General features: G+C 41.9%; 1 protein-coding gene across 1 annotated transcript in view; it reads right to left on the bottom strand.

The window, feature by feature from the left end:
- LOC115357733 (carboxyl-terminal PDZ ligand of neuronal nitric oxide synthase protein-like) overlaps nucleotides 1-13609 on the bottom strand; it is a 239933-nt gene that overhangs the window by 55933 nt on the left and 170391 nt on the right. The window contains exon 8 of the mRNA XM_030049379.1: nucleotides 6063-6224. Within this exon, the coding sequence (XP_029905239.1) occupies nucleotides 6063-6224 (162 nt within the window). The remainder of the gene's footprint in view (nucleotides 1-6062; nucleotides 6225-13609) is intronic.

The raw sequence follows: 13609 nt of genomic DNA, 5'->3' as shown, positions 1-13609 counted from the left end.
TGTGTGTGTGTGTGTGTGTGTGTGTGTGTGTGTGTGTGTGTGTGTGCATGGATGGATGCATGTATGTGTGTGTGTGACTCACCACTTGCATCAACTTTAATATTTCAGTTCAAAATTTGAGTCAGAGAATAAAAACTGAGCGGAAAAAAAAAGATTAACAGTCATTATAATGTAAATTTGATCCCAGCGGCTGGCACAAGAAAGTGCAACTTAAAGGAGCAGTTCATCTAAAACATAAATCTGTCATTGTTTACTCACCCACATCACTAAACACACCAGTGAACTTCCTCATAACACACTGTAAGTCGGCTACCACAGCTCCAAAACACCTTAAGTCAACTGAAACTGGTTCTTTTCAGCTCCAAATAAAATCCTGTAAAACTGCTCCTCACAGCATGTGCCGCATAATCCAATTTTGTGAAACCATATGATTACATTAAGGGTCCAAAAGTCCAATATTTATGCCAGTATTCCAGGCAAAAATCGTATTTGCGTGCGTCCATATAATCTGTGTTTATGCTCTGCTTGATGTGACACGTGACCGTCCTTCTGTGTTCGCAGAGATCAAAGTGCCTCAACTTGGGTTTAAAATGATCGGCTTTGTCTGTGTTTAGGCGGCTGCTGCAGCTACCTCTTCCCAGCAGCGAGCTTAAAACGGTTCAAACGTGCACTTTTGTTGGATGATTCAGCAGAGAAAAGCCTCCGAGAACATTATTTTTTCCAACTATGGGTTTGCAGTAAACATTTCTCCTCGGATGATTACACTTCTTTGTTTAAGTCAGGTAAATAAGTGAGCAGCAGAGTGGTAGTAGTAGTAGTAAGATGTAACGTGAATGCTTTTGAAAACAGTGGTTTTAGTGAAGCTTTGTGATAAATCCCGGTGAAAACATAGAGATTTTGGATTTAAACTGCAAACATAAATACTTCATGACACTTTGATTATGCTGCACCAGCTGTGTTGAGGAATTTTATGGCATTTTTTTTTTTTTTGGCAGTTTTTGGCAGTTTTTTTTGGAAAAGGCTTAAATATAACTGCTTTTGTGTGTTGTGTGGACAGACTACAGTGTTTCGACCGACATGAAGGTAGTAAGTTCATATCTCACAACTTGACACCTCTCAGTTTCTTCCCATGTAATGTTGTCACTCCCCTTGAAAACTGTGATGGGACAGGCTTTGAAGTCCTTTTAATTCACTGTTATAGAGTAACCTTTTAATTCAAGGTTACTATATATATAGTAACCTTTTAATTCACTGTTTAAATGTCTCTTCTGGCATTTATTCCTTATATTCCTTATTAGTGGATATAAAATATGATAATGTGTGATATGCATGTGTAAACAGAATAATTCAAAGAACTTATAATTGACTTTTTTTCTTGTCTTTGTGTCTGTAATCAACTTGTGAATTTTTATAGTGATATCTGAAAGTAAAATTTTGAACCCCTTTCACCTGTGTGTTAAAAAGGGTGTTTTTTTGGTATTATATGGTCATATATAGGTGATTTTCCACCAATGGGATTTCTTGGGACTTTTTTCCCTCACTAAGGACAAACTGAGGATACAAAATCAGTTGAGTTTGCTCCTCTTGCAATTTGTCCTAGGTTGACCCCAATTTTGGCCTAAAATTACTGGACTACTTTGTGGGAACAGTTTGGGGAAGGCCCTTTTCTGTCCCAGCATGACTGAGCCCCAGTGCACAAAGCAGCTCCATAAAGGCGTGGCTGGCTGAGTTTGGTGTGGAAGAACTGGACCGGCCTGCACAGAGCCCTGACCTCAACCCCATCCAACACCTTTGGGATGAACTAGAGCGAAGATTGTGAGTCGGGCCTTCTTGTCCAACATCAACGTCTGACCTCACAAATGCTCTTCTGGATGAACGGGCAAAAATTCCCACAGACACACTCAAAAAATCTTGTAGAAATCCTTCCCAGAAGAGTGGAAGCTGTTCTAGCTGCAAAGGAGGACCAACTCCATATTCATGCTTATGGATTTAAAATGGGAGGTCATGAAAGCTCCTGTAGGTGTGATGTGGAGGTGGCCCAATACTTTTGTCCATGTAGTGTAACTGAGATGTGGCAGGGAAGGTGTCAGAATCCCCTCAGGGGTTGAAAACCACCAGGCAAACCTCACTAATGGCAAAAAGAGCCAAGGTCAGGCAGAGGTACCAAGAGTGGCACAAACACTATTTGTAATATTCCACAATCAGGTGAAACACTCCTTTCATGTGTCAGCTTTTTTTTTCTTTTTTTTAATTCTTTTTTTAAAAAATCTACTGGAAAGTGCACATATGTCAGTGGCAAGGGACCTTTGGCTTCATGGAGGTATAATTAATAGCAGTTAAGTCTGCACACACTGAATCTGAATGGAGTGAGCAGACGGGTCAGGTGTTCAGGTCAGAGGAGGTCAAGAGCAGCAAAACCCACTGTCAACAGGAGCTGACAGGGGCAGCTAAACTCAGGACCCCTGTCTGTGGGAGCACGGAAACATTACCGTTTAATTGCCTGGGGTGCTTTGTGGGTCAGCTGTGTGCTGCACTTGTTGATCCAGCACACACACACACACACACACACACATGTGAAACGGTGTGTAGCTTAACTGCTGGATAGACCTATTTCAGAGTGTCTGGTACCTCCTCACACATGAGTCAGATGGATTAGAGAGGACTGATGATTAGTCAGCTTGCATTCATCAATCAACAGAAAATTAATTCATTATTATTTTGATAACTGATTAATACGTTTTACCTATTTAACAAAGTACAAGTGCGTTATTTTGAACACAGATGCCCCGCTGGTGGTGCTAGAGGAGAAGGTCACGGGGTCGCTGACACTGCAAAGTTTCATCCTTTAGGCAAAATAAAGCGCAAAAAAACACCTTTTTGTGATAATCGTGTACAATATTAATAATTTACCCAGCTGGTGGCAGTAGAGTGAAGGTCATAGGGTCACCAAAATTATTTCATCCTCTAGGCAACACCAATGTTGTCAGGAAATTTGGAGATGTGGCCCTCTAGACCTGACTGAGGCAACATACAATATATAACTTACACAAAATCTATTTTTTATAGACTTTATTGTTGTACTTTTATGTATGTACTACCCTAAACTCATCTTATATAGGTTTTATTGTTGCACTGTTTTGTGTACTGTCATTGTTTACCTGTGTTCTGCTGCAAGCCGAATTTCAAACATTTGCTAATTCGAGCTTTACTAAGATCATAAAATGCACAGATTTGCTTACATTTCCCCATTCAAATCCTTATAAAATTAGGTATTATTTTTTTAGTTTTTCTCTTGGGCTCTGCTGACTCTCGATGAGCGTTTGTCATTGTTTTTGACCCTCAGAGATGAAACGATTTCTCAGTTAATTGACGATGAACGTAATCAGTTTAGGCACGGTGGAGTGTACCGCCCGTGATCACGTGCAAAAACCTAAACCACAGACACGATGGACAGAATGAGAGGACGAGCATCGCGGCAACTGAACTGACTTCATTCCCATGGCAGCCGTTTTGAATTGAAGTCACATTTGGAGCGGGGAACTGCACCGACTGCTGAGGCCTTTCCAACTTCTCTGTGTTTTTCGTATTCGTTTTTCAAACCCATCATCCAATAAAAATCGTTACGTTACAGAAACAGCACACACACTGAGTCTGATTTGTTCGATTACTCGATTCGTTGCAAAATTCGCAATATGAGACAAAAAGAAAACACTGGTTCCATCGGATCCTGAGAAGGTACTAAGGGCCGTGTGGAGGTTGACAGGCGATCCAAATTGCGCACTAGGGGATCGCCACAGAAACCGAATGGGTTCATTTCAGTTTCTATGGTGATCAGCCCTTCAAATGGATCCTCACATCCTCAGGGAACAGTCTCAAAACGCTGCGACATGCAGAGCGGATCCTGATCAGCAGCTGTCCTGGGATCAGTCTGTTAATCACACTTTTCTGCAGATCTGATAGCCTCTGTTTCAGTGCTATGATGGGGATATTAGCCAGCTTTACTAGCTAGGAAGCTGCTAGCAAGCTGCCTAGTTCTATTCCATTATATTTTCAAATTCTGCATTTTGGAAAGATGTATGGTTTTACCAAAAAGATGTTACAAGGACCAGCACCTCACAGAAAATTACTGCATCAACAACACCGCCATAGTGTAGCTTGCACTACATAAGTCAACGGTCACCATGGAAACCCAACAGGATCAGCTAATAAGGTGCAAGCTGAGCTGCCTTTCAACATGACAAGCCACCTTTTTTCATTTTTAAAGTTAACTAGGCAAAAGGTGCACATCTTTAATGAGTATTCCAGCAGCATTAGGCCACTTTAAACCACCACATGCCTATTATTTCTTTTCATCTAAATGACAGCCTAGTGCATTTTTGTTGTTTACAGTCACAGCAGGCTTTAATTGCTATGAAAAAGACCTTTTCATCATTTTCATCATCTCATCATTTGGGGCGGGCAGAACAACACAATCAAGCTATTACCGGCTCGGGTGCTGCAGTGCATCACCGCTCAACTGGGAGCCCTTAAACAAGTGCATCCAGCTGCTTTGGGAAACATTAAGCATTTACAGCCATAATAAACACGTTTGGGCGGAATAGCCTTCAGCAGGTGTAGCAATTAGCACACAAGGCAAAATCACAGTACATGACAGTGCACTTTAGCACTGACTCATTAGGGCCTTTCATGAGTACATAAATGCAGCACATACACAAAGAAATTATGTAATCCATGACTGGTGAAGCAGCCTTGCACCTGGCATGAATGTAGGGTAACGTCACAAAAATGTAGTGGCATTGTAACACTAGTCTGAAGAATAAAATTTTTTACTTTTTTGGGGAAAATATGTTTGATTTTTGTTTACTGTGGTGGCTGTTTGACCTCTTTCCCAACTGGCCAATTTTTAGTTCGCACGACGAAACTGTTTGAAAACTTCTGGTAATATTACCCACTGAATTTACCTCCAACTGTTGCCGCAGTAGCCTTCAGCCTTCAGGGAAGCTTTCTCTGCTACGTGCACAGCAGTATGTATGAACGCGGCCATGAATAATGCGGCAGTAATTGTTCTTGTGCTTTCAAATTAGAAAGTGTAGCTGTGCACACAGAGAACAACAGACACGGAAACAGCTCCCAAGACAACAAAATACTCAAGGTTAAAGTGCCGCTTGTTAATGGTAATGACCATCATGGTACTGTGCATGTTGAGTCACTGACACCACAGGAAATACGCCAGCGCTGGGCGTGTTGGACGGGTATTTGAATTTCAGTCATGTAATCAGATCTGCCATTGTGCGGCAGAGTTGGGTAAATCTCTGAAATTCCCAGAGGGCCGTGTGTTTCAGAGCTACCGAGCAGTCACACAAAATGCAGTTCTAGCACTACAACAGCAACAAAATACATAACACAACACGGAGCATTAGTTCATTTTTGGCCTGAATTCCATAATAAACAAAATGAATTTCCTAATATGTGTTACCAAGATGGACCTCATCCCCAATTAACTCCTCACATCAGCTCCCTTTGTAGATGTGCTACAATGACGGTGTTTATGGGTATGTGTTCCAACCCAAATTTAACACCTGCCAAGCGCCAAACGCAGGTAAAAATTTGCTTTGGACAATAAATACATTGGAGTCACGGGCCAGCTGGCCAGTAAACTAATTTTTAAATCACAATCAAAGGCCAGGTGTAAATACTAATATTGATTAACTGAGGCTTTATGACCCTTATTAAATCTTGATGTGATTAACAAATGTGTGAACAAATCAAGTCAATCAATAAAAACTGGCAAAGATGTGGCCTGCTGCTGTGTAACGCACTGAGGTCAGTAAACAGTATGGCCAGTACACGCTCAGACTGTACCTGCCATTGGCAGATCACCAGAAATGTTCATTTGGGATCCTGTTTGTCCTAAAATGAGAAGAGAGGGAAATGGTGCGTCTTTCTAAGGTGGTGTTTTTTTTGGCACCTTGAAGCATGACCGAATCTTATATCTTTTTTAAGCAGCTCTTTTTGGACAGACCGGCTAAACTGTGTGATAATGTGAGAAAAAAGAAACACACCTGTGCCACAGCCACTTGCGTCTGCTGCTGTTGCTGCTGCAGCTGCTGCTGGAGCAGCTGGATCTGGTGGTGGACGGACAGGGGGGCTCCCGGCGGCAGTGTGCCCGACGCAGGGAGCAGCATCCTGGGGCTGGACATCAGCAGAGAGGCCTCTTCTGGAGCCTAAAACCACAGAGAGAGATGTAGTCAGTATTTAGGGTTCAGGACATAGTGCAGGACAATGACAATGCCTCCTTAGCACTCTGTGATATATTCCTTAATTTTATAGTGTTTCCTTTCCTTATGTGAGGAATAAAACAGTCACAGCTCAGCTCTGAGCTTGATGCAAGACAAAAGGGCAGAATAAGGCCTTGTGTTAAATGAAAATATGAATGATGCATTCACATTGTGAGAAAACAAGGTTCCACCAATCGATGTAAACCTGCTTCCAAAACCATTTTCCACCGCCTCTCTGTCCTCTTAACTCTCTCACTTTCTGCCTCGCTTTCTTTTTCTTTAATTTTCTAAAAGAATTGCGATCAGGTTACAGCCACAGAAAAGCGTCTGCAAAATAACAGAACAGGAAGGAGAATAGGAGCACACTACCGGCTGCTGTCAAAAACCTGGGCTAGATTTTAATGCTTTTCCTTAAAAATCTGTGTGCATATAAATTTGTATTTGTATGTGTGTGTGTGTGTAGGACAGATAATTGTTCTTTAGAAGATAGCCCACGACTGGATCACAGCCGTGCTGATATTCAGTATAACAGCACTCCCTCTCGTGTGATATTAATTTAAAGGCAGGGTGACACATTTTACTTAATGGCAGGGGCAACTTTGGCATACTTTGCTGTTGTTAAATTAATTCAAAAGATCATTTTACATGGACAAATCATTGCTGTACATGCACACCGAAAGGCTGAAAGAGTAAAATTTCAATGAAGGCTCCACCGACGTTTTTATGGGGAGGAACCTCTGTCATTTTGGAGTTAACGACGTGACTGGCCAACATCCAACGTACAATAAAAGGTAGTCTCACCCTGTAAGTACTTAACATGTACCAAAATGTTGAGAGTGAAATGAGGAGTGGCAGGGTAGATGCACAGAGCGGTGTAATGAGCGGTGCTGCGAATACAGATCAGTGACACCGCATTACTCTGCTCCAATAATGATAAGCCATGGGGGCTCAGTCCTTGATTATCTAACGTTATCATGGCGTTGCATCCTAATTGCTCCGAGGCTTTTTGCACTTATCAGTTCCAAGCCACAACATTGTGACTTCTCCACAATCAAATTTAAACAGAGATTTTCCCCGTGCAGCTAAATAGAGATTTTGCATGGTCGTGCTGCAGTGCTGTGCCCATTCTGCGCCCGCTATGGCTGCGGTTTAACATCAGCACCCTCTGGATTTCCACTGTCGTCGTGACCAGAGGTACTCCTGATCGTTTGAGGGTAACGACGACATCCCAGCCTGCATCCCCTGAGATGGTGCCTTACCACCACCGAGCCTGCCTCCTTTCCTTGCATTTTGCTTTATTTGCATGGTTCTTCTATGGATATTGAAAAACAGGCACTAAAGCTGGAGGCACCACATGATTGAACAGACTGGACATCTCACTTTCACTGTTTTTTTTTTTTTTTCTTCTTACATTCTTCTTGCATAGAGGCACATGTTTTGAATTTGGAGAGCACATTTCATGACCAGTTTTAATTCATTCATTTACATCTCAATACTTTATGTGTTTCTTTTCATCATTCATGAGTGCCAGATTTTAATAGCTGACAAGCTCACGCTTCAAAGCAAAACTCATCCTGATTTGAGTCGTACAAAAATGTAACTGTAATAGTCCCAACGTGGATTGGGATGCACAAAATGTCCTGATCCATCCAACAAATGTGTGCAAAATTGCCCAAAACTCGCACTGAAAACTAGTCACGATGGCAATAATCAGCCTAAAAGTCACCTAGTTTGTCCTCAGCTTGTCATTCTTGGGATTTAGTTGCTTGCACTTTTTATAGAGCAGAAGTGAAACTTATTCTACTATTGTACTCACTGCAAGTTTCTCTGAATATGAACGCCAGCTAAACAACCTCATGTGTTATGTAAAAAGGAAACAAGAGGAACTTGAGCTGTCATAGTGTCTGGCCCTAATCACCATGACACAGCGTTTTCAACAGAGCCAGTTATGCTAATTAACGCCGGAATGCAGAACTGCTACATATAAATGAACATCCATTATATTCAAGCCTTTTACAAATTTCACAAAGTTGAAAGTTGATCTCACAAAGTTCACCCAATCCTGATGTCGCCGGGCACATCTCTCCTGAAGCTGCAGCACAAAGGAAATTAAAATCTGTGGTGGCAATCTGTGTGTGGTGGTATAGGTGGAATAAACCTCCGAAAAAACAGGTTAGAATTAAAAGATAATTATGAGTGCGACTAAAAGGAGGCGAAATTAAATGTTACATGTATTAGTTAGACACCCTGATGATATCCCAGAGAATCCAGAACTTTCTATATGATGTCAGTGGTGAATCTAAGCGCCCGTTTCCCTCCACAGAGAGTCAAGGTGACGGCGTGACAGTGACGGATGGGTCGTATTTGTTTCAACCTGAAAGCTGCTCATTCATCCTGCAGAGAGAGTCCGACGAGGTAATACCTTTTATACCTTTTTACTCCTGTCTGCTCGTATACTGACCCGTCCTTTACCAAGCTTTGGGCTGCTCGTCATTTAACAATGTCACCGCTGCTCACGCCAAATGATGTGTGTGTGTGTGTGTGTGAGAAAGAGAGAGAGAGAGAGAGAGAGAGATAGTGTGTGTGTGTGTGTGTGTATTTGAGGTGAACTTTCTTGAGAGGTGGAAGGAAGCCATGCCAAAACACTCCACCATCTGTCTCTGCTTAAACGCCTTCTGGTCTCACACACACACATGCACACACACACACACACACACACACACACACACACACACACACACACACACACACATAAACACACACCATGGGAGGAGTATATGAGTGATGGCCTGTCTTTTGGGTTAATGAGAGGGAATTATCGGAGAGCTGACAGGTTGTTTGGTGCCATCTTGTAATGAATGGCGAGGAGGAAGTCACCAGTAGTTGTGTGTGCGGGTGAGAGAGAGAGAGAAAGCGGGCGAGAGAGCAAAAGAGAAGGGAGGAAATAACTCAAATCACCCACATTTGTTTTGAGGCTTTGAGAGAAACATGTGGGATCGCACACACGAAAACGGGCCTTTTGCCTTCTGGTGTACAGAGAGACTCTTCAAAAACAGAAAACACAGAAACATCTTTCACCTTTCCGTTGGACCTGCTGGCACGGCACACACATGAAAGGGCAGCTTAGGCTGTCAGCCCGCTGAGCAAAGGGCGATAAAACAAGCCTGCTGCCGGAGCTTTGGCCCACTGAGTGCTGTCAGGCAAACGGTGCAGGTTCAATAACCCGCGAGAGCAACTGAGATGAATCTGCGCCCGGAGCAACACACAGAGAGTGATGGCATGTTTGCCTCTCAAGAGCTGCACACACAAGCTTGTTTCATTTCTAGACGCATAAAGAACAGACAGAGAAAAGCGATAACAATTCATAATATTTACACTAGTAAAGCATGACATTTTAGTATACATGAATGCCTGTTTTGCTCCTTTCTGTCACTGATTAATATAAAATAACAGCGATTCTGCTGATAGCCAGCTCAATAAATGTTGCTTGAAACATTTAATGTGTTAAATAATGCTCTGGTGCACATGAAGTGTAGTGACTTTATGGTTCTGTTTTGTTTTGTTTTTTTTTAGAATAACTGGAAGACGACAGGGTGGATTCAGATGTCACACAGTCAATTTTAAGGCTTTTATAGATTTCTTTAAGACAAAATAACAATAATAATGAGATAGATTTTTCAAATAACCACTGCAGTAAGTTTTAGGTAGGAATCCGGTCAGTAATTAACTCGACGAGCCTATGAGCTGTTACTATGAGCTGTTATATATGTTATACATGAACTACATGCTACTGCGATACATCTAACCATAACCTTTTTTCCACAGAAGCCGGAATAGGGAGGTGCAAGTATTTTCATGGATTTCTACAGGTAAATATAAACAGGTGTGGAGTAAAGCCATGCAACAAAAAGAAAGAAAAGAAAAACTGTACTGTGATATCATGATCATTTTTTACAGTATTGCATTGTTATTCCACATTTTCATAGGTGGGCTTAGGGTCAACATCAGAAATACAGACTGATGCAGAAGAAAAAGAACAACTATTTCTGACAAAAACAAAAATGGATAAATAAAAATTGGTAAAATGCTCATGCTGAAATTAAGATCCTTATAAATAAAAATGCAGCATCATCTAATGACTTACAAGTTGTTGTATTTACAGTGTAATACATTTTAAGGACCTGCAGACGTCCTGTAAGAAATAAGCAGTCCACATGAGCAGCGACAGCCACCACAGCTGAAGGGACAAAAGGAAAGAAAAGAGCGCCACCTACAGAAACTCAAACTCTTTCAACGGAAAATCCAAAGAGGAAGATGTGGCAGTCCCGTGCATGCTGTTTGATTGACAGGTGATCTGTGGGAAGTGCAGTGCAGAAACAACACGGCAGTGGAAAATAAAGAAAAAAAAAGAACAAAAAAATGAAAGAAGAAGAAAAAGAAAAAAAAAGCCTTGTAAATTTAATTAAAATCCAATCATCAGTGGTGTCTGAGATTTGCCAGAGAGAGTGAATGAATGAATAAATGAATCCCCCTCATTTCATCTGCAGGGAGCCCACACACCCACACACACACATAAAGACACAAACACACACACACATCATTACAGAGAAAGAGGAACCAGGCATTCTAAGCGGAGTTCGCTGAGTGAAGACTTGCATCTTCAAACTCTATTTAAGCCTCTCTGGACCGTGTTTACTTGACAGAATGAGAAAACAACAATCTTTTCCCCGTACACAGAATCCTAAAGTTGTTTACCACGTTCAAAGCCAATTACAACAGAAATCAGATTAGAATATTCACACCGAGTGGCGGGCTAACAGAGGATGGAGACGAACAGACGGCTGCTGAGGTTTCTCCTCATAACTACTGAGGCCGGGCCTGTCAGACGAACAACACACTCACATTACACTCTGATTCCTGCTCAGTGTCAAACACACACACACACACACACATATACACACACTTATATGCAGGTCCTTGGGAGGAATCTGTTCTTTTATCATATTTCTTCTTGCCTCCAGTGCTGCTCAGTGGCAGAGAAAGATGGGTGAGGAAGACAGGAAAGGAAAGATGAATGATGGAAGGTATCTCTCTCTCTTTCTCTCTCTCCTCCTCCAGCTGTGATTACACTATCTGCTCTCTATCCACTGAACAGATTGTCCCCTCCCACACACACACACAGACACACACACACAGGTAATAAAACACCCAGAGGTTAGATGGGGGCTAACTCCCTTCACCACTGACAGCTTCGGCAATCTCCATGACAAGCACCGCAACAGATTTACAACTTTATCAACTTTAGCGACCTAATGAAAAAAAAAAAAAAACAAGACCTGGATGCAAACTCTTTGTGCCACTGGCTGCAATAATAATCACAAACCATGAAAGTTATAGCGGTAGCTGCACATTCAGGAAATGACCCGCCGCATTTACATGCAGGGAATCAGTCTGCACTCTCTCTCTCTCTCTGCTGAAGGTCGTATTCAGGTTCAAGTGTTTATAGGAACCTTTGACACCCTGAGTCTGAGTGTCTCTGGTATTATAGAGAAACCAGTTAGCAGATAATTTGCCTTTCCCATCTGACTGAACGTGCTACCTCCAACTCTGTAAAGACAAACAGTGACTGTGATAGTAAAAGCAAAGACCGTTAAAAAGCAAGGAATTCACTTTTTGGTCCACCAGCCACAAGTCTGGTAGATTCATGAATTCTACCAGACACTCATATTTATTTTATTATTATTTTTTTTTTTTACATATCCCCTCTTTCATATCCTTTCCATACTGATTAAAACATACCAAAACAGTATATTGGTAACTGTTTGGTCGTAGCAAACACCCGATCACAGAGAAGCCATGCTAAGACGCTGCCGCTCCACCGTATATTACAAAGCTTAACCTATAACAAGCGATGCAGGGATAAAGAAGCGAGTAAAGCGTGAACGCGGGTCAGCGGTTACAAGGCAAACAAGCGTGATCATAAACAGCCGTTACAATCTCAGAAAACAATTGAACATTGATTTTTTTCCCCCTCCCATCAAGGTGCTACCGTATCATTCATCACTGAATCACTACCTGATTAAATGTGAAAAATTGGTCCCAACCGTGGCCTCATTAGTTGGTGGTAATTACACCCAGGTATCACGGTTCATCTGACAACGACAGTGATATTTGGAATTGATGCACATCGCCGCTTTCCACACCCTATCCTCAAATAACTTTATGCCATGAATATTTATGCCATCCTAAGGATACGCCACTCGTTTAATGAAATTGTGGGTAAGCCGGGCTTAGCTGAGTTTATACCCTTCAGTACATCCCTGCCTATAAACCATCACTGTATCACTGTTACAGCTGAACATAATGCTGCTTTCGTAACCGCTGGCTGAGTGGAGCTTCGGTTTACCAGGGATTCGGCTGAATTCACTAGTTTGTGATTTAAGGGTGATTTTTTTCTATTTTTTTAAAAAAAAAAATTTAAACAATTAAATTCAGTTCCAGTTTTCAAGCCATGATTCCAATCAACGATTCAGTTCACGTAATAATGTCTAATAAAGTTTCAAAGCATTTAATATCAGTTCATGGCCAAAGTCAGACTGATTTATTCATGAATTCATTCGTTGACTGTGTTTACAAGGTCTTTAGTATCCCGGCTTTGAGCATATCCGGGATATGATGTTTACATGGAACACAGAGAAACCCGGTTATTCATATCCCTGTATACATGATAAATACCAGTAACCCGTTTTCTGATCACTGCATCCTATCTGGGCAGGTGTGTGTTACGTCTTTTCTTTACAACAGATTAAGCGGGAAGTGCGATATATTCATTATATTTAGAAGCGACCTAACTTGTTCGACGGTGCGAGGTGGAAAACCAGCGTCACATGTAGCTTGTCTGCAACAGGTCAGCATTTCTGTCTTCTGCCATCTAAACACATATGGCGCTTTTCCATTAGCACCTACTCGGCTCGACTGTACTCGGTACGACCGAAACCGAGGTGAGCCAAGTGGAGCTGAGCAGGTGCTAGTGGAAAAGCGCCAGTAGTTATGTTGAGTTCTTTCATTATTTTCAGGCAAAATTCAGTCTCTTTGCCGCTCCAATAATGGGAAGTTCTCATTGCCGCCATGTTGCTTGTTTATCTGGTGCGTCACACGGTGGATAGCCGTCAGAGACCGGGATAAGGCATATACATGCTCCAGTATCCCGGCTTCTATCGGAGTACTCCAGGTGGCAAAACCGGGTTTCTTGAAACCGGGAAAACGGCATAACCCGGTTTCTGAATTCGGGATATGGTGTTTACATGCACAAACACAAAAACGGGATACTT

The sequence above is a fragment of the Myripristis murdjan genome, chromosome 4, assembly GCF_902150065.1.
Source record: "Myripristis murdjan chromosome 4, fMyrMur1.1, whole genome shotgun sequence".
NCBI classification, from domain to species: domain Eukaryota; kingdom Metazoa; phylum Chordata; class Actinopteri; order Holocentriformes; family Holocentridae; genus Myripristis; species Myripristis murdjan.
Note: the sequence above shows the minus strand (reverse complement) of the source record. Positions and strands in the feature narration are given on the sequence as shown.